The sequence below is a fragment of the Eucyclogobius newberryi genome, unplaced genomic scaffold, assembly GCF_026437365.1.
Source record: "Eucyclogobius newberryi isolate DKJ021-1_F unplaced genomic scaffold, fEucNew1.0.hap1 SCAF_19, whole genome shotgun sequence".
Classification (NCBI taxonomy): Eukaryota; Metazoa; Chordata; class Actinopteri; order Gobiiformes; family Gobiidae; genus Eucyclogobius; species Eucyclogobius newberryi.
Window position 1 is genome coordinate 3,438,795 of NW_027315823.1, and position 21,972 is coordinate 3,460,766.

General features: G+C 44.3%; 1 protein-coding gene across 1 annotated transcript in view; it reads left to right on the forward strand.

Moving 5' to 3' along the window:
• The first annotated feature begins 1,869 nt into the window (after positions 1-1,869).
• The window catches only part of LOC140365183 (transcription factor COE1-like), an 86,537-nt gene continuing 66,434 nt past the window's right edge, over positions 1,870-21,972 (forward strand). Inside the window, exons 1-2 of the mRNA XM_072451453.1 lie at positions 1,870-1,940; positions 12,660-12,728. Coding sequence (XP_072307554.1) covers positions 1,903-1,940; positions 12,660-12,728 — 107 coding nt within the window. The 5' untranslated portion in view covers positions 1,870-1,902. The remainder of the gene's footprint in view (positions 1,941-12,659; positions 12,729-21,972) is intronic.

Genomic DNA, 21,972 nt, shown 5'->3' on the forward strand with positions numbered 1-21,972 from the left:
CTCCTGTTCCTTTTGCTGGTTGTTGTTGGGTCGTGAATTGGATTTGATGTGTTTTTTCCTTGCCATATGAATCTTGAGATTGTTTTATTCCACTCATCAAACAGTTGGGGATGGAAATCGGAAGAGTCTGGAACAGATAGAGAAATCTGGGCTTGGCTTGGACTGAAATGTTGTATTCATGATCGAGGAAAAAAAGGGTATGTTTTTTCTCCAAAATCACCTACGAGTCCTTATGGAGAACCACACCTAGATATTTGAGGGATTCTGTTCGACATTTAAATAGATAAGTCCAAGGGGGTTAGCAACAAGATCAGTTTTAGTTTAGTTTGTGTCCAGATTAAGCCAATATCATCAAGGAAATGCATCATCTTTTGGAAATCTCTGGTTTGGTTAGAAACAATAGAACAGAGTCTGCGTAGAATGCAATTGTATGTTCCTTCCATAAAACAGACTGAGGCAGCAGCAAAACAACACCATCCCTAAACTCATGGGTACGACTTCTATGACTACACTGCCCCCTGCTGCTCTCTGGGGGCTGGTGTCTGCCCGGAGACAGCAGCGGTGATGACGGACGCTTCAAACACCCGGACTTATAAAGACGTTTAATAAGGTCAAAATGTGACTTAGTTCTGCTTTAGTAAGTATCATTACTAAAACATGAACAAACCTTATTTTGTTATGAACAAATAATTGATTCAGGCTTAGTAACAACTTAAATGTTGAATAGAGGATTTTTTGCCGATTTGAGAAATCAGACTTAGTCATTTAAAAAAAAAAATGCACATGCGCACAGTCAGCCCCCACCCTCCTGTTCTCTCCAAGACTCCGCCTACAATCAAACCTGGTGCATGAGCGCTACAGCGCCGCTGCTACACGTGCGTTTGTTTATTCGCGCCCGGATCGCATCTTTTGTCTCAGCAGATTCTCAGATTCAGTCTCTTTCTCTGTCGTCCCTCATTTTTGTCCTTGGCGGTCTGAAGCCTGGAGATAAACACATATCAACCACGCATGTGCAGCCAGGGAACGTGCTGCTATGGGAACGAGGCTGCAGGTGTGCAGTAGCACGCAGGGAATGATTGACATGTGGGAGAACTGTCCTCGCCACGAGGAAATGAGACTCTGATTTGTCGCAAAAATCCTCTATTCAACCTTTAATTAAGGAGTTAGGAGTTTATAATGAGCATGACTAATTCTTAACTTCCCTGTAACTGTTTGTTCATTATGAATGAAATGATAAAGTTATGATTGTGGGTTTGTCGGTGTTTCACAGCTGTGGATTGTTGTGATGAGGTTTCTTTGACAATGAGGCCCGTTTGATAAAAGGCTTGTGCCATTTTAAATAAAGACTCTTCTAAATATATTCAAAATAAGTGGGAAAAAGAAGGACATTGAGTGGAAACATATTTAGATCATCCAAACAAGTTTGTTGGAAAATCTCAAGTGCAGATTATTCACATGGAAATTGTGGTTGGCTCATCATTAGCTGTGTAATATATTCAGGATTGTACTAATATAGTGTATAATATAAATATTGGACTGAGGGAAACAATTGCTGCAAATTATCTTCTACATTAACCTTTCACTTTATGTATCTGTCTGGGACATACAACTCCTGCAATGGAAACAACAGGAATAACACAGAGTGAGAACACTGGGCTTTAAAGGACCTTTATAATATGGACAAAAAAGTCCCCTTTGCAGTCAAAATAAAAGTGCTGGACATTTGGTATTAATGGATATATTTTCCACAAGCTACAAAAGTGTCTTTCTCTGTGTCTTGTTTTTTGTTTGTATTTCTTGTTTTACGCAGCCTATTTTCTATCTCTTTTTGTGTGAGTTCTAATATTCTCTTACGCTCTGTTTCAGCCGATCCTGTACGAAGGCCAGGACAAAAACCCAGAGATGTGTCGAGTCCTTCTCACCCACGAAATCATGTGCAGGTACAAATACAAATGTGTGATCACAATACGACCACGACCAGAGCCGTGAAGTGGTCCTAGTGTTACTGTCAGAGCCTCGTCCTGGTCTGGATCCAGGTCCAGGTCACGCTTGGCTCCAAGTCCCGGTCTCGTCTGCCTTGATCATGGACTTGCACGGTCCTGCTCGGGTCTTGATCGTGGACTTGCACGGTCCTGCTCGGGTCTTGATCGTGGACTTGCACGGTCCTGCTCGGGTCTTGATCGTGGACTTGCACGGTCCTGCTCGGGTCTTGATCGTGGACTTGCACGGTCCTGCTCGGGTCTTGATCGTGGACTTGCACGGTCCTGCTCGGGTCTTGATCGTGGACTTGCACGGTCCTGCTCGGGTCTTGATCGTGGACTTGCACGGTCCTGCTCGGGTCTTGATCGTGGACTTGCACGGTCCTGCTCGGGTCTTGATCGTGGACTTGCACGGTCCTGCTCGAGTCTTGATCGTGGACTTGCACGGTCCTGCTCGGGTCTTGATCGTGGACTTGCACGGTCCTGCTCGGGTCTTGATCGTGGACTTGCACGGTCCTGCTCGGGTCTTGATCGTGGACTTGCACGGTCCTGCTCGGGTCTTGATCGTGGACTTGCACGGTCCTGCTCGGGTCTTGATCGTGGACTTGCACGGTCCTGCTCGGGTCTTGATCGTGGACTTGCACGGTCCTGCTCGGGTCTTGATCGTGGACTTGCACGGTCCTGCTCGGGTCTTGATCGTGGACTTGCACGGTCCTGCTCGGGTCTTGATCGTGGACTTGCACGGTCCTGCTCGGGTCTTGATCGTGGACTTGCACGGTCCTGCTCGGGTCTTGATCGTGGACTTGCACGGTCCTGCTCGGGTCTTGATCGTGGACTTGCACGGTCCTGCTCGGGTCTTGATCGTGGACTTGCACGGTCCTGCTCGGGTCTTGATCGTGGACTTGCACGGTCCTGCTCGAGTCTTGATCGTGGACTTGCACGGTCCTGCTCGGGTCTTGATCGTGGACTTGCACGGTCCTGCTCGGGTCTTGATCGTGGACTTGCACGGTCCTGCTCGGGTCTTGATCGTGGACTTGCACGGTCCTGCTCGGGTCTTGATCGTGGACTTGCACGGTCCTGCTCGGGTCTTGATCGTGGACTTGCACGGTCCTGCTCGGGTCTTGATCGTGGACTTGCACGGTCCTGCTCGGGTCTTGATCGTGGACTTGCACGGTCCTGCTCGGGTCTTGATCGTGGACTTGCACGGTCCTGCTCGGGTCTTGATCGTGGACTTGCACGGTCCTGCTCGGGTCTTGATCGTGGACTTGCACGGTCCTGCTCGGGTCTTGATCGTGGACTTGCACGGTCCTGCTCGGGTCTTGATCGTGGACATGCACGGTCCTGCTCGGGTCTTGATCGTGGACTTGCACGGTCCTGCTCCGGTCTCGTCGGGTCTCGTGCTTTATTAGTGACTTCAGTGTGAGCAGATGTTTGGAGTTCACACCAATCAACACTTCACTTCAGAACAACAACCAGGAGTGAAGACACTGGCAGAAGAGCGAACACGAGGCCAGCGCCACAATAGGACGTAACCAGGATAAGATCAGGTCTAAATCTAGGCTAAATTATTAAAAGCGAACATTAAGACCATACCTGGAATAAATCAGGTCTAAATCCAGTCTTAAGCAGCTTTAGGACTTCAGGACTAAACCTGAGCGAACGTTGACCAAACCAGCTCTAAATCAGGAGGAGAAACTGAATAAGGACTAAAGCAGGACTAAAGCAGTACTAAAGCTGGACTAAAGCAGGACTAAAGCAGGTCTAAAGCAGGTCTAAAGCTGGACTAAAACAGGACTAAAGCAGGACTAAAGCAGGACTAAAGCAGGACTAAAACAGGACTAAAGCAGGTCTAAAGCAGGACTAAAGCTGGACTAAAGCAGGACTAAACCAGGACTAAAGCAGGACTAAAGCAGGACTAAAGCAGGTCTAAAGCAGGACTAAAACAGGACTAAAGCAGGACTAAAGCAGGACTAAAGCAGGACTAAAACAGGACTAAAACAGGACTAAAGCAGGACTAAAGCAGGACTAAAACAGGACTAAAGCAGGTTTAAAGCAGGACTAAAGCAGGACTAAAGCAGGACTAAAACAGGACTAAAGCAGGACTAAAGCAGGACCAAAACAGGACTAAAGCAGGACTAAAGCAGGTCTAAAGCAGGACTAAAACAGGACTAAAGCAGGACTAAAGCAGGTCTAAAGCAGGACTAAAGCAGGACTAAAGCAGGACTAAAACAGGACTAAAGCAGGTCTAAACAGGACTAAAGCAGGTCTAAAGCAGGACTAAAACAGGACTAAAGCAGGACTAAAGCAGGACTAAAACAGGACTGAAGCAGGTCTAAAGCAGGACTAAAGCAGGACTAAAGCAGGACTAAAGCAGGACTAAAACAGGACTAAAGCAGGACTAAAACAGGACTAAAGCAGGTCTAAAGCAGGACTAAAGCAGGACTAAAGCAGGACTAAAACAGGACTAAAGCAGGTCTAAAGCAGGACTAAAGCAGGTCTAAAGCAGGACTAAAACAGGACTAAAGCAGGACTAAAGCAGGACTAAAACAGGACTAAAGCAGGTCTAAAGCAGGACTAAAGCAGGACTAAAGCAGGACTAAAGCAGGACTAAAACAGGACTAAAGCAGGTCTAAAGCAGGACTAAAGCAGGACTAAAACAGGACTAAAGCGGGTCTAAAGCGGGACTAAAGCGGGACTAAAACAGGTCTAAAGCAGGTCTAAAGCAGGTCTAAAGCAGGACTAAAGCAGGACTAAAGCAGGACTAAAACAGGACTAAAGCAGGTCTAAAGCAGGACTAAAGCAGGTCTAAAGCAGGTCTAAAGCAGGACTAAAGCAGGACTAAAGCAGGACTAAAACAGGACTAAAGCAGGTCTAAAGCAGGACTAAAGCAGGTCTAAAGCAGGACTAAAACAGGACTAAAGCAGGACTAAAGCAGGACTAAAACAGGACTAAAGCAGCTCTAAAGCAGGTCTAAAGCAGGTCTAAAGCAGGTCTAAAGCAGGACTAAAGCAGGACTAAAGCAGGACTAAAGCAGGTCTAAAGCAGGACTAAAGCAGGACTAAAGCAGGACTAAAGCAGGTCTAAAACAGGACTAAAGCAGGACTAAAACAGGACTAAAGCAGGACTAAAGCAAGACTAAAGCAGGACTAAAACAGGTCTAAAGCAGGACTAAACCGGGACTAAAGCGGGACTAAAGTGGGACTAAAGCGGGTCTAAAACAGGACTAAAGCAGGTCTAAAACAGGACTAAAGCAGGACTAAAGCAGGTCTAAAACAGGACTAAAGCAGGACTAAAGCAGGACTAAAGCAGGACTAAAACAGGACTAAAGCAGGTCTAAAGCAGGACTAAAGTAGGTCTAAAACAGGACTAAAGCAGGACTAAAGCAGGACTAAAGCAGGACTAAAACAGGACTAAAGCAGGAATAAAGCAGGACTAAAGCAGGACTAAAACAGGACTAAAGCAGGTCTAAAACAGGACTAAAGCAGGACTAAAGCAGGTCTAAAACAGGACTAAAGCAGGACTAAAGCAGGACTAAAGCAGGACTAAAACAGGACTAAAGCAGGACTAAAGCAGGACTAAAGCAGGACTAAAGCAGGACTAAAACAGGACTAAAGCAGGTCTAAAGCAGGACTAAAGCAGGTCTAAAGCAGGACTAAAACAGGACTAAAGCAGGACTAAAGCAGGACTAAAACAGGACTAAAGCAGCTCTAAAGCAGGTCTAAAGCAGGTCTAAAGCAGGACTAAAGCAGGACTAAAGCAGGACTAAAGCAGGTCTAAAGCAGGACTAAAGCAGGACTAAAGCAGGACTAAAGCAGGACTAAAACAGGACTAAAGCAGGACTAAAACAGGACTAAAGCAGGACTAAAGCAAGACTAAAGCAGGACTAAAACAGGTCTAAAGCGGGTCTAAAGCGGGACTAAAGCGGGACTAAAGTGGGACTAAAGCGGGTCTAAAACAGGACTAAAGCAGGTCTAAAACAGGACTAAAGCAGGACTAAACCGGGACTAAAGCGGGACTAAAGTGGGACTAAAGCGGGTCTAAAACAGGACTAAAGCAGGTCTAAAACAGGACTAAAGCAGGACTAAAGCAGGACTAAAGCAGGACTAAAACAGGACTAAAGCAGGACTAAAGCAGGACTAAAGCAGGACTAAAGCAGGACTAAAACAGGACTAAAGCAGGTCTAAAACAGGACTAAAGCAGGACTAAAGCAGGTCTAAAACAGGACTAAAGCAGGACTAAAGCAGGACTAAAGCAGGACTAAAACAGGACTAAAGCAGGTCTAAAGCAGGACTAAAGTAGGTCTAAAACAGGACTAAAGCAGGACTAAAGCAGGACTAAAGCAGGACTAAAACAGGACTAAAGCAGGAATAAAGCAGGACTAAAGCAGGACTAAAACAGGACTAAAGCAGGTCTAAAACAGGACTAAAGCAGGACTAAAGCAGGTCTAAAACAGGACTAAAGCAGGACTAAAGCAGGACTAAAGCAGGACTAAAACAGGACTAAAGCAGGACTAAAGCAGGTCTAAAGCAGGACTAAAACAGGACTAAAGCAGGACTAAAGCAGGACTAAAACAGGACTAAAGCAGCTCTAAAGCAGGTCTAAAGCAGGACTAAAGCAGGACTAAAGCAGGACTAAAGCAGGTCTAAAGCAGGACTAAAGCAGGACTAAAGCAGGACTAAAGCAGGACTAAAGCAGGACTAAAGCAAGTCTAAAGCAGGTCTAAAGCAGGACTAAAGCAGGACTAAAGCAGGACTAAAGCAGGACTAAAACAGGACTAAAGCAGGACTAAAGCAGGACTAAAGCAGGTCTAAAGCAGGTCTAAAGCAGGACTAAAGCAGGACTAAAGCAGGACTAAAACAGGACTAAAGCAGGACTAAAACAGGACTAAAGCAGGACTAAAGCAAGACTAAAGCAGGACTAAAACAGGTCTAAAGCAGGTCTAAAGCAGGACTAAACCGGGACTAAAGCGGGACTAAAGCGGGACTAAAGCGGGTCTAAAACAGGACTAAAGCAGGTCTAAAACAGGACTAAAGCAGGACTAAAGCAGGACTAAAGCAGGACTAAAACAGGACTAAAGCAGGACTAAAGCAGGACTAAAGCAGGACTAAAGCAGGACTAAAACAGGACTAAAGCAGGTCTAAAACAGGACTAAAGCAGGACTAAAGCAGGTCTAAAACAGGACTAAAGCAGGACTAAAGCAGGACTAAAACAGGACTAAAGCAGGTCTAAAGCAGGACTAAAGTAGCTCTAAAACAGGACTAAAGCAGGACTAAAGCAGGACTAAAGCAGGACTAAAACAGGACTAAAGCAGGTCTAAAACAAGACTAAAACAGGACTAAAGCAGGACTAAAGCAGGTCTAAAACAGTACTAAAGCAGGACTAAAGCAGGACTAAAGCAGGTCTAAAGCAGGTCTAAAACAGGACTAAAGCAGGACTAAAGCAGGACTAAAACAGGACTAAAACAGGACTAAAGCAGGACTAAAGCAGGTCTAAAACAGGATTAAAGCAGGACTAAAGCAGGACTAAAGCAGGTCTAAAACAAGACTAAAACAGGACTAAAGCAGGACTAAAGCAGGTCTAAAACAGTACTAAAGCAGGACTAAAGCAGGACTAAAGCAGGACTAAAGCAGGTCTAAAACAGGACTAAAACAGGACTAAAGCAGGACTAAAACAGGACTAAAACAGGACTAAAGCAGGTCTAAAGCAGGACTAAAACAGGACTAAAACAGGACTAAAGCAGGTCTAAAGCAGGTCTAAAACCGGACTAAAACAGGACTAAAACAGGACTAAAGCAGGTCTAAAGCAGGACTAAAACAGGACTAAAACAGGACTAAAGCAGGACTAAAGCAGGTCTAAAACAGTACTAAAGCAGGACTAAAGCAGGACTAAAGCAGGACTAAAGCAGGACTAAAACAGGCCTAAAGCAGGACTAAAACAGGACTAAAGCAGGACTAAAGCAGGACTAAAGCAGGACTAAAACAGGACTAAAACAGGTCTAAAGTAGGACTAAAACAGGACTAAAGCAGGACTAAAGCAGGACTAAAGCAGGTCTAAAGCAGGTCTAAAGCAGGTCTAAAACAGGACTAAAACAGGACTAAAGCAGGTCTAAAGCAGGTCTAAAACAGGACTAAAACAGGACTAAAGCAGGACTAAAGCAGGTCTAAAGCAGGACTAAAACAGGACTAAAACAGGACTAAAGCAGGACTAAAGCAGGTCTAAAACAGTACTAAAGCAGGACAAAAGCAGGACTAAAGCAGGACTAAAACAGGCCTAAAGCAGGACTAAAACAGGACTAAAGCAGGACTAAAGCAGGACTAAAGCAGGACAAAAACAGGACTAAAACAGGACTAAAGCAGGACTAAAACAGGACAAAAACAGGACTAAAACAGGACTAAAACAGGACTAAAGCAGGACTAAAACAGGACAAAAACAGGACTAAAACAGGACTAAAGCAGGACTAAAGCAGGACTAAAACAGGACTAAAGCAGGACTAAAACAGGACTAAAACAGGACTAAAACAGGACAAAAACAGGACTAAAACAGGACTAAAGCAGGACTACCCTGGTGTCCTTCATTAGCCGCCTCGTTAAAGGCCTCATTACCAGCTGAGGTGACAGGTGTGGTGTTTCCATTACTAATGAGTTGGTGTTACCTGTAAACATGTGTATGGTTTCCATGGCGATGGGGCTCACCTGGGCTTTGTCTCCTTGACCACGGCCTCCCCTGACACTCACCTGTCGTGTGATAGAAATCTTCATAAAGGCGACATTTAGACTTTTACACAGCTCTCATTTCTAAAGTCTCCATAAAAACACAAATATAACACACTTGACTTCCATCTGAAGTTTGTCATCCATAAAAAGACAACTTCCCATGGAAATAATCGGCTCAGACCAAAACTGTGAGCGTTTGCACCGTGAGGCTCCCAGACTCTGGACACAAGGCGGTGATTGAGACGAGATGTGAATCTAGTTTGAGTCGTGTTTGAGGTGTGTATTTTGTCAAGACACAAAGCTTTAGAAACAACTGCACCTAAAGTTCTATAAGTGACACCCACGAACACCCTTAACCTGTTTGAACATTAAGAAAAACATTGATTCACTCAGAAAACATTCCTCTTGAACAAAACATATTATAATATGCTTCTTTTTATGAATGAGAATGATGACGACGCCCCAGTGTCCTTAAAGCCACTGCACTGTGTAACTGTGGCTTTAGAGTTCAGTTTAAAGTGTTTGATGTCCACATTTTAACTCTCAGAAGCACAAGTTTACCAGTGCTGTAAAACTAGTAAACATATGTCTGCTGTGTGATGACATGCAGACAGCGCACTGCGGCCTGATAAACCTATTTTGATTTGATTTAGAGCCCTCAAAAACACTTGAATGTTCTGTAATTGCTTATTTAGAGGGACTGAGTGTTTATTAGATTTTTTTAGAATGAAACTATGTCACCAGTTTCTTGTACAAAATCAATGAATGAAAATATGACTCCAGGTTAAAAGTTCAGAAATGATCAATTAGCTTAACATGTCTCCTGTAAAGCCCCTAATCGATCACAAGTGCGCGCCCCCTCTCCTTCCCTCCGGGGGGCGCTCTCTCCCTCCCCCGGGGCTCTCTGTGTTTACCCGGCTCTAATTGGTCTCGGGGCGGCCGTGGCGGTGGCAGCCAGGGCGCGGGGGGATAAATTAGGGCTCAGACACAAACAGTGGCGTGTTTTCGGTGGCACTTAGTGATCAAAAGGGCCATAAATGATGCATGCAGCGCTCATTTCACATGCGCCGACGCGTGTTACTCAAATATCAATGTGATTCAGAGCTACATGGGGCCGTGGGCGGGAGGGCACCACTGTCACACCACAGAGGTCATTTACACATATTATACAGTACGCTCCATTTGAAAAGTTGTCAAATATTTTGACTTTGAGAATGTCAAAACAGAGTTAGATCCATCAACAGAAATTAATACGTTTGGAATATTTATTTTTTATTTTGAGGATTTGGTTGCTGGTAGAGAACTCGTGGCCACATCTCCTGCTTGAAGTGTCCTGGACTAGAGCCACTACTGCTTTTACACTTGCACAATCATCAAAATTGGTTCTAAACTAAATCAGAATTAGAACTAAACCGGCTCAAACAGTGTGAACGCCCGAAATCACTGAACCAAACCATCAACAAGGTTAACGCTCTTAATTCAGAGCAAAAAGGTGGATTCCCGGGTGGTGTGGGGGTTTGTGTGCTCTCCCTGGTTTCCTATGGGTGCTCTGGCTTCCTCTCCCTCTGAAAACATGTACCGTAGTTTTCTGATGTATGAAGGAGAGTGAATGTGGGACATGGCTACAATCCCGCGTGTTTACAGCATGTGTGTCGTGTTCATGAACCTGCACCGTCCCGACACAAACAAACAAACAAACAAACAAACAAACAGACTCAAATCACATTGTCCACGTCTGAAGAAGGATCAAACAAACCTAACCCAGACCAAAACAAGAACTAAACTTGAGTTAAATGTCTCCTAAACTGTCCTTTTAATCAAATAAATACTGCTTTTATGATTAATGTTCATTAACGTCCAGGTATTCAGAAAACACACACAAATCTAATATAATTCCTCTCCAAACAAACTGGATTTATCTGCCACATGTTCGTTAAAAAGCCCAAAGCTGATCATTGTGATCTGCAAACAATTGAATTACATAATCTAGTAGTGAGATAAATACAATCCATACGCACAGCAATTGAAATAGTTCTGTTTTGATGTCAATAAAAGCTGTCGCTGTAATGGCAGGAAGTTAATGGTCTTAAATATCAATGTATTCAGAACAACATGGGGCAAAGAGAGAAACATCCTGGTCACAATGATGGGGGCAGGGACACGGCAGGGACGCGGCAGGGGCACCCTCTATCACCTGTCATTTTCATCTCATGTAAAGTCGTTTATTTCGTTTCTTGAGTACACACATAAATATAAGAACAAATATTATACACGTTTGTCATCACGTCATGTTTTTATATCACAATTGCCCATATTTGGGACTTATAAATCTGAAAACTGGACAGAGCCAGGTTTAGATTTCTTTCTTCAGTTTGGTAACATATTAGAAACCAAAAAACAATGTCCCAGAGAAATCTTTGAATGAATTGGATTTAAACATCTTTAGTCGTCACAGGCAATGTTTTTGTTCCCAAATGAAATCTTAAATAGCTGTTATTTTTCCCTCATAATTATAAAAAAAGTTCGTAAATACAATATTCCCAGTTATAGATCTCCAAAATCCAAAAGTCACACAGACCTTGTACCTCCACTTTCCTCCAGCCAAACATTTCATCCTGCTTTACTCCACCTTCTATTTTTATAATACAATATATTTTTTACAATGTATTTTTTAAACATAAAACAACAAAAACAGACGTGAAAGGTTGAGACTTTAACGTTGCATTTTGATTCCGGCGTTTAAACCTCGTCGGCCTCTTACCTGGATAATCTCTTTTTTTGGCACATTTTCATTCTTTTTACGCCGCTCTTTTCTCACTCGTCCCTCTGAAGCTCGTCCCTCTGGCCAGAGCCAGGTCTTGGTCTGAGTCCAAAGGCCTGACCTTGGTCTGGACATGGACCAGCTGGACCCCTGTGTCCTCACACATCACACAGAGACACACACAGAGACACACACACACACACACACACACACACGCACACACGCGCACACGCACACACACAGAGACTCACACACACACACACGCACACACACGCGCGCACAAACACACACACACAGAGACACACACACACACACACACACACACGCACGCGCGCACAAACACACACACACAGAGACACACACACACACACACACAGAGACTCACACACACACACACACACATCACACAGAGACACACACAGAGACACACACACGCGCACACGCGCACACGCACACACAAACACACACACACACACAGAGACTCACACACACACACACGCACACACACGCGCGCACAAACACACACACACAGAGACACACACACACACACACACACACGCACGCGCGCACAAACACACACACACAGAGACACACACACACACACACACAGAGACACACACACACACACGCGCACACGCGCACACGCACACACAAACACACACACACAGAGACACACACACACACACACACACACAGAGACACACACACACATCACACACACACACACACAGAGACTCACACACACACACGCACGCACGCACGCACACACACACACACACAGACACATACACACACACACACACACGCACACACACACACACACACACACACACACACAGAGACTCACACACACACACACACACACACACACACACACAGAGACTCACACACACACACACACACACACACACACACAGAGACTCACACACACACACACACACACACACAGAATCTGACTCGAGGACGTCTATATTTGGAAATGTTCAAATTAAAAGTAACTTTTCTTCAAATAAGACAAACTTATTTTACTTCTTTGACGAGTTGGCCACTGTCCAGGCTGTGCCCCGCCTAAGGCCCAAAGTCACTGGGATAGGCTCCAGTCACCCGCGACCCCGAACGGGAAAAAGCGGTAGAAAATGACTGAATAACTGTGAATATTGTCATTTGTTTGACCTGTTGTGATAATGATGATTCTGTGTTTTCCAGCCGGTGTTGTGACAAGAAAAGTTGTGGGAATCGGAATGAGACGCCATCGGACCCTGTCATCATCGACCGGTAAGAACCTCCAAACTTCTGCTGCTGGATTCTTTTGGATGCTGGTGTTGTGGTTTGACTGGTCTGGATCGGAATGGGATTGAACGCTATTATTGTCTTAGTTTTGTCTCTCACCAAGCGGCACTCTGGTCCTGCCATAACGCCTGGTCTCAGGTGTAGAAGTCGAGGGTTCATCTTGTGTCTGCAGCTCTGGAACTGTTATGTACATGTGCGGTCAGACGTCTTCAATGATCTACAACGGATCTAGACTGGTTTCATCTAAAAATGGTCTTACTCTAGTTTTGATTTATGACTAGAAAAGGGTGTGGTTCTCCTACTGCTATTGGCTCCTGGAACTGGAACTTGGTCTTGCCGTGTTTAATTTCATTCACATTTTGGTATCCCTGCAGATATGGCTTTTACCCCTCCCCTTTAAGCGGGCCAGGGTTAGTTTGATTTTCCAGGTTATTTAACAGATAGTTTCCTTTTCCTCGGTCAGTTTGAAGGAAAACGTCGGTGCTGAATAACTTGGAAGAGCTTTTTGAAGTGATAGTTGGCCGCCTTCGTCTTCAGAGGTCATAACGCCTCCTCTGGATTATAACGGTACTGCAATTCATGAAGCTCTTCCGTGTTTTTAAAGGCAACTTCGAAGCAAAATTTACTTTTAAGAGCTTTGAATAATGTTATATATATTTTTTTCCTTCTAATGCATCCATACTCAAAGTTCTGAGCAGCGTGGGCCGGCGGCGCGGGCCAGCGGGGCGTGTCGGCAAGGCGGGCCAGCAGGGCGGGTCGGCAAGGCGGGCCAGCAGGGCGGTTCGGCAGGGCGGGTTGGCAGGGCGGGCCAGCAGGGCGGCGCATTGTTTTGATGACGTTGGGTCTGGCCTGGCGTCCATCTATAGTGTAAACTCTGTCTGACTCTCATTGATCTCAAACCCGGCCGGATTTGGAGGCGATCTTTAGGAGCAACAGTCAGACTCACCTCTGATCCAGTCCTGGGTCCTGGTGGAATTGTCTGCATTCGTCTGCTGTGGATCTTTACGCTCGTATTGACTGATGCGTGCTGAGTAAATGCCACCACACATGCCAGGGACTGAGTACGTGAGATGGGATGTAGAGCTCTGCTACATTGGCTGAGGACGCCGTTAGAGACGAAAACAGCGGTATCTTTGTCATTAAAGCAGAACTAAGTAACATTTTCACCTTATTGAACATCCTTGTAAGTCCCTGTGATGCTAATTGTGCGTTTTGGGCAGTTGAAGTGTCCATCGTCGCCCCCTGCTGTCTCTGGGTGGAAAACCAGCCTTGTAATATTTACTACCAACATGGATAACTCTCCTGAGAAACCCTGGCTCTTTTATTTTATTTTTTTTAATGTTAATGTTAAATGTTTTTATCTGTCTTATGATGATAAAGAGTTACTTTGCTCTGCTTTAAATGAAGCCGTAAAGAAAACTTTTTCAAAACAAATGAGTTTAAACAGTAGCAGCTTTGTACTTTTAAATAGTTTAGATCGAGTTGATTGAGCCCTAAATTTGCTAAATCTAGACATCTGATTCCCTTTCCACCTTCTGATGCCATTAAAAGTGTCTCTGGAGAATATTGATCATTAAAAGGATGTGATCTTGATAAAATAGTGGAAACATGTTTCTGTTCATGACAATAGACTAATACTCACATGTCAATGTAATAAACACACGGAACTCATTGGTTCTGCTTTACTTTCTGATTTATTAAACAATCGACTTCGCTAATGCTGTTTTTTAAAGGCATTTGTGATCATTTGACTTTAGTTTCTGTTTAGTCCCGTTTGTGATGTATTGAACCAGTAATGAGGTTCACGCTGTAAATCCTTTATCATCCCTGCAACAGCCTAGTTTAAAGTTCAGATCTGGGTGTAAAAGGGTTAAGGTTTGGGTTTAGGGTCAGGTTAGGCACTAATAGTGACATTGGTAAAGGTCAGAGTCAGTCTCAGAGAAATGAAGTGAAGCCAATGGAAACAAAAGCCTGGAAACCCACAACACGCCTGTTGTGTCACTCTTACCCTATATCAGGAGGAAATGAGCACGTACAACATATTTCCTGTTAAGATGAAGTTATATTGTCTCATTGAATAAATAGAATAAACCAAGCTCCCGGTTTAGTCCCGATGTTCACTTAAGTTAGAGAATAGCCACATTCCAAATCAATTGACTCATTGGTTCGACCTGGGACAATATCGAGCTTCGATTATCACGACCAAAATAATTGCGATTAACATCAATATCACGCTAGTTATTCAAAATTGCTGTTAGTTTAAACAATGTATGGATATTCATATTTATCAATTTAATGTTATCAATAATAACAACTATTATAGAAAACCAGGCAGCTTTACACAGTGCACTGTGTACTGTGTACTGTGTACTGTGTACTGTGTACTGTGTACTGTGTACTGGTGTAGTGTGTACTGTGTACTGTGTACTGTGTACTGGTGTAGTGTGTACTGTGTACTGTGTACTGTGTACTGTGCTCTGTGCACTGTGCACTGTGTACTGTGTACTGTGTACTGTGTACTGTGTACTGTGCTCTGTGCACTGTGCACTGTGTACTGTGTACTGTGTACTGTGTACTGTGCTCTGTGCACTGTGTACTGTGTACTGTGTACTGGTGTACTGTGTACTGTGTACTGTGCTCTGTGCACTGTGTACTGTGTACTGTGTACTGCGTACTGTGTACTGGTGTAGTGTGTACTGTGTACTGTGTACTGGTGTACTGTGTACTGTGTACTGTTTACTGTGTACTGTGTACTGTGCTCTGTGCACTGTGTACTGTGTACTGTGTACTGTGTACTGGTGTACTGGTGTACTGTGTACTGTGTAATGTGTACTGGTGTACTGTGTACTGTGTACTGTGTACTGGTGTACTGTGTACTGTGTACTGGTGTACTGGTGTACTGTGTACTGTGCTCTGTGCACTGTGTACTGTGTACTGTGTACTGTGTACTGTGTACTGTGTACTGGTGTAGTGTGTACTGTGTACTGTGTACTGTGTACTGTGTACTGTGTACTGGTGTACTATGCTCTGTGCACTGTGCACTGTGTACTGTGTACTGTGTACTGGTGTACTATGCTCTGTGTACTGTGTACTGTGTACTGTGTACTGTGTAATGTGTACTGGTGTACTGTGTACTGTGTACTGTGTACTGTGCTCTGTGCACTGTGTACTGTGTACTGTGTACTGTGTACTGTGTACTGTGTACTGGTGTAGTGTGTACTGTGTACTGTGTACTGTGTACTGTGTACTGTGTACTGGTGTACTATGCTCTGTGTACTGTGTACTGTGTACTATGTACTGTGTAGTGTGTACTATGCTCTGTGCACTGTGTACTGTGTACTGTGTACTGGTGTACTGTGTACTGTGTACTGTGTACTGTGTACTGGTGTACTGTGTACTGTGTACTGTGTACTGTGTACTCGTGTACTGTGTACTGTGTACTGTGTACTGTGTACTGGTGTAGTGTGTAGTGTGTACTGTGTACTGTGTACTGTGTACTGGTGTAGTGTGTACTGGTGTACTGTGTACTGTGTACTGTGTACTGTGTACTGTGTACTGGTGTACTGTGTACTGTGTACTGTGTACTGTGTACTGTGTACTGGTGTACTGTGTACTGTGTACTGTGTACTGTGTACTGGTGTACTGTGTACTGTGTAGTGTGTAGTGTGTAGTGTGTACTGGTGTACTGTGTACTGTGTACTGTGTACTGTGTACTGTGTACTGTGTACTGTGTACTGGTGTAGTGTGTACTGGTATACTGTGTACTGTGTACTGTGTACTGTGTACTGTGTACTGTGTACTGGTGTACTGTGTACTGTGTACTGTGTACTGTGTACTGGTGTACTGTGTACTGTGTAGTGTGTACTGTGTACCGTGTACTGGTTTACTGTGTACTGTGTAGTGTGTACTGTGTACTGGTGTACTGTGTACTGTGTACTGTGTACTGTGTAGTGTGTACTGGTGTACTGTGTACTGTGTACTGTGTACTGTGTACTGTGTACTGGTGTACTGGTGTACTGTGTACTGTGTACTGTGTACTGGTGTACTGTGTACTGTGTACTGTGTACTGTGTACTGGTGTACTGTGTACTGTGTACTGTGTACTGTGTACTTTGTACTGGTGTACTGTGTAGTGTGTAGTGTGTAGTGTGTAGTGTGTACTGTGTACTGTGTACTGTGTACTGGTGTACTGTGTACTGTGTACTGTGTACTGTGTACTGGTGTACTGTGTACTGTGTAGTGTGTACTGTGTACTGTGTACTGTGTACTGTGTACTGTGTAGTGTGTACTGTGTACTGTGTACTGTGTAGTGTGTAGTGTGTACTGTGTACTGTGTACTGTGTACTGTGTACTGTGTACTGGTGTACTGTGTACTGTGTACTGTGTACTGTGTACTGGTGTACTGTGTACTGTGTAGTGTGTACTGTGTACTGTGTACTGTGTACTGTGTAGTGTGTACTGTGTACTGTGTACTGTGTACTGTGTACTGTGTACTGGTGTAATGGAGATTTTCTTTGTTAGTAATGACCATATACCAACTATACCACATTATTGTTGTACATTTTCATGATAAACAATAGTATTGTGGTAAAGGCTGTGACAGCCTCATTGAGGATCATTGAACAAAGTTCACAATCAAAGGAACAATGAATATTAATAATAAAAGCCAAGTCTATAAAATAAGGAATGCATAAGTTAATTACTAATAAAATAAAGATAAACCTGGTCTTAGAGAGATATCCATGTTTCTCCTTCTCATTATTAGTTTGGAATTGGCAGAACAAACTTGTCACTTTGTCACAGAGAAGACGTTTCATTTCCTGTCAGTTTTTGTTTCATGTGGATCGACCAGTAATTACAGAGATAAAGTGATTCTAGAATGAACCCAAACGTTGGATTGTGTTCTCACCTCATACTATTATATATCATATATTTTAGATTTTGGCAATGTTAAAGCTGCTGATGTTGATTTGATGCTGATGTGGCTGTTATTTGTAGGTTTTAGAGCGAGACTCTGGAGGTGACGCTAACACTTTCTCTTTGTTTCTTTGGGTCAAAGACGATGATTTCAGTCTTGTCTGAGTTCAGCTGGAGAAAGTTGTTCTGCTCCACAAACTGATCTGTTGGATGCAGTGACAGGGTGAATCTACTGGTCCATATTCACCTGTCGACAGTGACACATAGATCTGACTCGTCTGCATCATTGTGACACATTTTCACTGCGTATCAACGATGAAGAAGGAAAGAGTAACGCTCTTCAAAGCATTGTCATTGTCATAATCACAACTGTATATATGGAAATAACTGTTAAATACTTAAATATGAGCCGAGGGAAACTCATGTGGATTCTACACTTAGCAACCGTCACATCAACATGAGTTCAGGGCCTGTTGCCATAACAATCTGAACCATCTTTGTAGTTCTGCTGAAGGTTAGCCCGCTAACGCTAACGCTGACGCTAACGCTAACGCTATAATCCAGCTTCACAAAACTAACACTAGGTACTGTACCCAAGACTAAACCAGGACTAAACCAGGACTAAACCAGGACTAAACCAGGTCTAAACCAGGACTAAACCAAGACTAAACCAGGACTAAACCAGGACTAAACCAGGTCTAAACCAGGACTAAACCAAGACTAAACCAGGACTAAACCAGGTCTAACCCAAGACTAAACCAGGTCTAAACCAGGTCTAACCCAAGACTAAACCAGGTCTAAACCAGGACTTAACCAGGTCTAACCCAAGACTAAACCAGGTCTAACCCAAGACTAAACCAGGTCTAACCCAAGACTAAACCAGGACTTAACCAGGTCTAACCCAAGACTAAACCAGGTCTAACCCAAGACTAAACCAGGACTTAACCAGGTCTAACCCAAGACTAAACCAGGACTAAACCAGGACTTAACCAGGTCTAACCCAAGACTAAACCAGGACTTAACCAGGTCTAACCCAAGACTAAACCAGGACTAAACCAGGACTAAACCAGGTCTAACCCAAGACTAAACCAGGTCTAACCCAAGACTAAACCAGGACTTAACCAGGTCTAACCCAAGACTAAACCAGGACTTAACCAGGTCTAACCCAAGACTAAACCAGGACTAAACCAGGACTTAACCAGGTCTAACCCAAGACTAAATCAGGTCTAAATCAGGAGAAAAACAGGACAAAACCATGGTGATGAAGAATGGATATGGAGCAGAATCTGAACCGGCCACCTCCCGGCTCTAGGGCCCAGGATGCCGTGCACATATGATCCTGTGTGTTCTGTCCCCGCCTCTCGCTCACACACAGATTTATGGACACATTTATTTGACATTTTATTCTAATCCGAGCGATGGAGATCCGAGCTGCGCACGCCTCGCTGCAGTAAATCTGACACAACAACATGCCACGCTTTCATTTGAGTCGCCACGGAAACGCATCAGGCAAATGTATGGAAATGAGACACAGGGTTTAAAGGGGACGTTTTGCTTTATTGGTCAGTATTTAAAATTTGTATATTCTGCTAAACTGACATTCGAAGCTCAACCTATGTTCTGCTTGTTTCCTGGAGCATTCTGTTTCAGACACACAGACTTTACTTTTTCATCTAAGGTCAAAATAAGACCACCGTGTGCTGTCTCTATGTTTTATATCACGTGAAATTTCATATGTTAGCATGCTAGTTGTTGTTAGCTTTTAAGCTTCTTAGTTGTTGACTTCATACAGCGTAGGGTTCACAGGTCTTTGTAATTGTGTGGATAAAGATGTGGACCTGGTCTAAAGTGATGCGGGGTCGTGACCTCTCTGTGAGGCAGCCGTTACAGCAGGAAGGGCCAGTGCATTGTGGGTAATGGAGGAGTTTATGGCCCCGTTAGAGGCGTTTAATGTCCGTATTAATGTGGGAGAACTGAAATGTGCTGAGTCCGCTCGTATCTGCGCTGAAGACCGGACCAGGGGACCAGACCGAGACCGAGACCGAGACCGAGACCAGGGCCGGGTCTGGGGCTGAGGCTGAGGCGAGTCCTGGTTTAGATCTGGGTCGGATTGGATTTGATCCAGTTCAGACTAAACCAGAACTAACCCAGGACTTAACCAGGACTAAACCAAAATTAAACTGGATTTTATCCAGTTTTTTCAAGTGGAACATAATGTATTACTACTATTGTACAGGTTGTACCAGGACTAAACCAAGACTAAACCAGGACTTAACCAGGACTAAACCAAGACTAAACCAGGACTAAACCAGAACTAACCCAGGACTTAACCAGGACTAAACCAGAACTAACCCAGGACTTAACCAGGACTAAACCAGAACTGACCCAGGACTTAACCAGGACTAAACCAGGACTAAACCAGGTCTAAGCCAGTGCATCTATTGCATTGTTGCTGGGTAAAGTAGCCTACCTTTGGGGTGGTCCAGGTGCATGCTGGGAGCTCCCATGGGCCCTGTTGCATGTGGAGGGGTTTCCTGGTAGGCGCTGATGTCCTCTCCCCCGGATCTTAACCCCGGATCCAAACACAACCCGAGCCAGAGGGGGCGCCACAGCGGCGTCCCACAGAGACGCCATGAGGACGTCCATGTCCACAATGAGGACATCCATGTCCACAATGAGGACATCCATGTCCACAACACAACGAGGACATCTATGTCCACAACGAGGACATCCATGTCCACAACGAGGACAAAAAAGGATCTTCCGACATCCAGACAGAGGACAGTAAACTTCACCTGACCGGACAGACCTTTGTAACTGTTGAGGTCTGTCACATCAGAACCAGAACCAGAATCGGTTTATTGCCATTGTCAATGAACAAATCACAAACATAGGAACTTGTCTTGGTGATTTGGTGCATTGTAAAACAATAAAACAATGAACACTGAATAAGTCATAACAATAAGTTATCAGATAAAAAAAAATAAGAATAAAATGAAAAATAGGCTTAATATGTACACACATTACAGTTGTACAGATTTACATGTGTAGTGCAGAAAGTGAACAGTGAGTGATTAAACTATGGTTAAAGTGACAGTTTAAGAAGTGTTCATGAGTCCAACGACAGAGGGAAAGAAATGAGACAAAACTGTTCCTATCCACACCAGCTTTAGCCATGCCCAAACCTCTTTCTGTGAATCACTCAGATTGACCTCAGCATCAATTGGCTTCGATTTCAGTTTGATCTTTTCCTAAAACACTAGTTGTATGTTTGGGTGTGGTCAGACCTCCCTCATCCCTCCATTTCTCTCCTTTCTTTCTTCCCTTCTCCATCATCTTTCTCTTTGCGCCGTCTCCTCCCCCCTCTCCCCCCTTTCTCTCTCATGTCTCTTCTCTTTCCTCATCTCCATCTTCCTCTCCTCTCTTCTCTCTTTCCTCATCTCCATCTTCCTCTCCTCTCTTCTCTCTTTCCTCATCTCCATCTTCCTCTCCTCTCTTCTCTCTTTCCTCGACCCCCTTCTTCCTCTTTCTTCACCTTCACCCATCACCTCACCTGACTTTTCCTTCCTCTCTCACTGCTTCCTCTTTCTTCTTACTTCCAGACGTTCTTTCCTCTTTCCTCCTTCCCTGCCCTGCTCTATCTTCTCTTCTCTCCCTTTTATAGTAAATCCATGTTGTTAATCTGTCCCTGGATCGATAATCGTGATCGGACACTCTTGCTCCCGAGGGAACGACGTCGCCGGAGCAGCTGAACCGAGCTCGGACTCGCTTCAGTCCTTTAGTTTGTGAATCTGCACTAAATCTGTCTCTCCTGTCTCGCCTCTCGTCTCACCGCAGTCAATAACCTACAACAAACAGAACGCAGAGTATTGGATTTGTAATAATTGATTTGTCAATAGTGTTAATCGAAGTGGTGGTAATAGCAGTTAACACCTGATGGATTGCAGTAGCAGTAGCAGTAGCAGTAGCAGTAGCAGTAGCAGTAGCAGTAGCAGTAGCAGTAGCAATAGCAGTAGCAGTAGCAGTAGCAGTAGAAGTAGTACCACACTGCGATATCTACAAGTGCAGTAGAGTTCCAGTAGCAATAGCGTCACTTCTACCTTGTCATAAACCCAGAATATGTGAATGAATGAAAATAACAAGAGTATGCAAGTGCTGTCGGTGGTGCAGTGGTTCAGGTCCTGCCCCGGATATTTGCTGAATGTCTCTCCCCCTTTCACGCCACGACTGTGTTGTGTGATACAGCCTTTGAGCCAGAAGCGTATGAAAGTTGGCCAGTAAAAGTAAAAAAATATCTAATAATTAGATGTGAT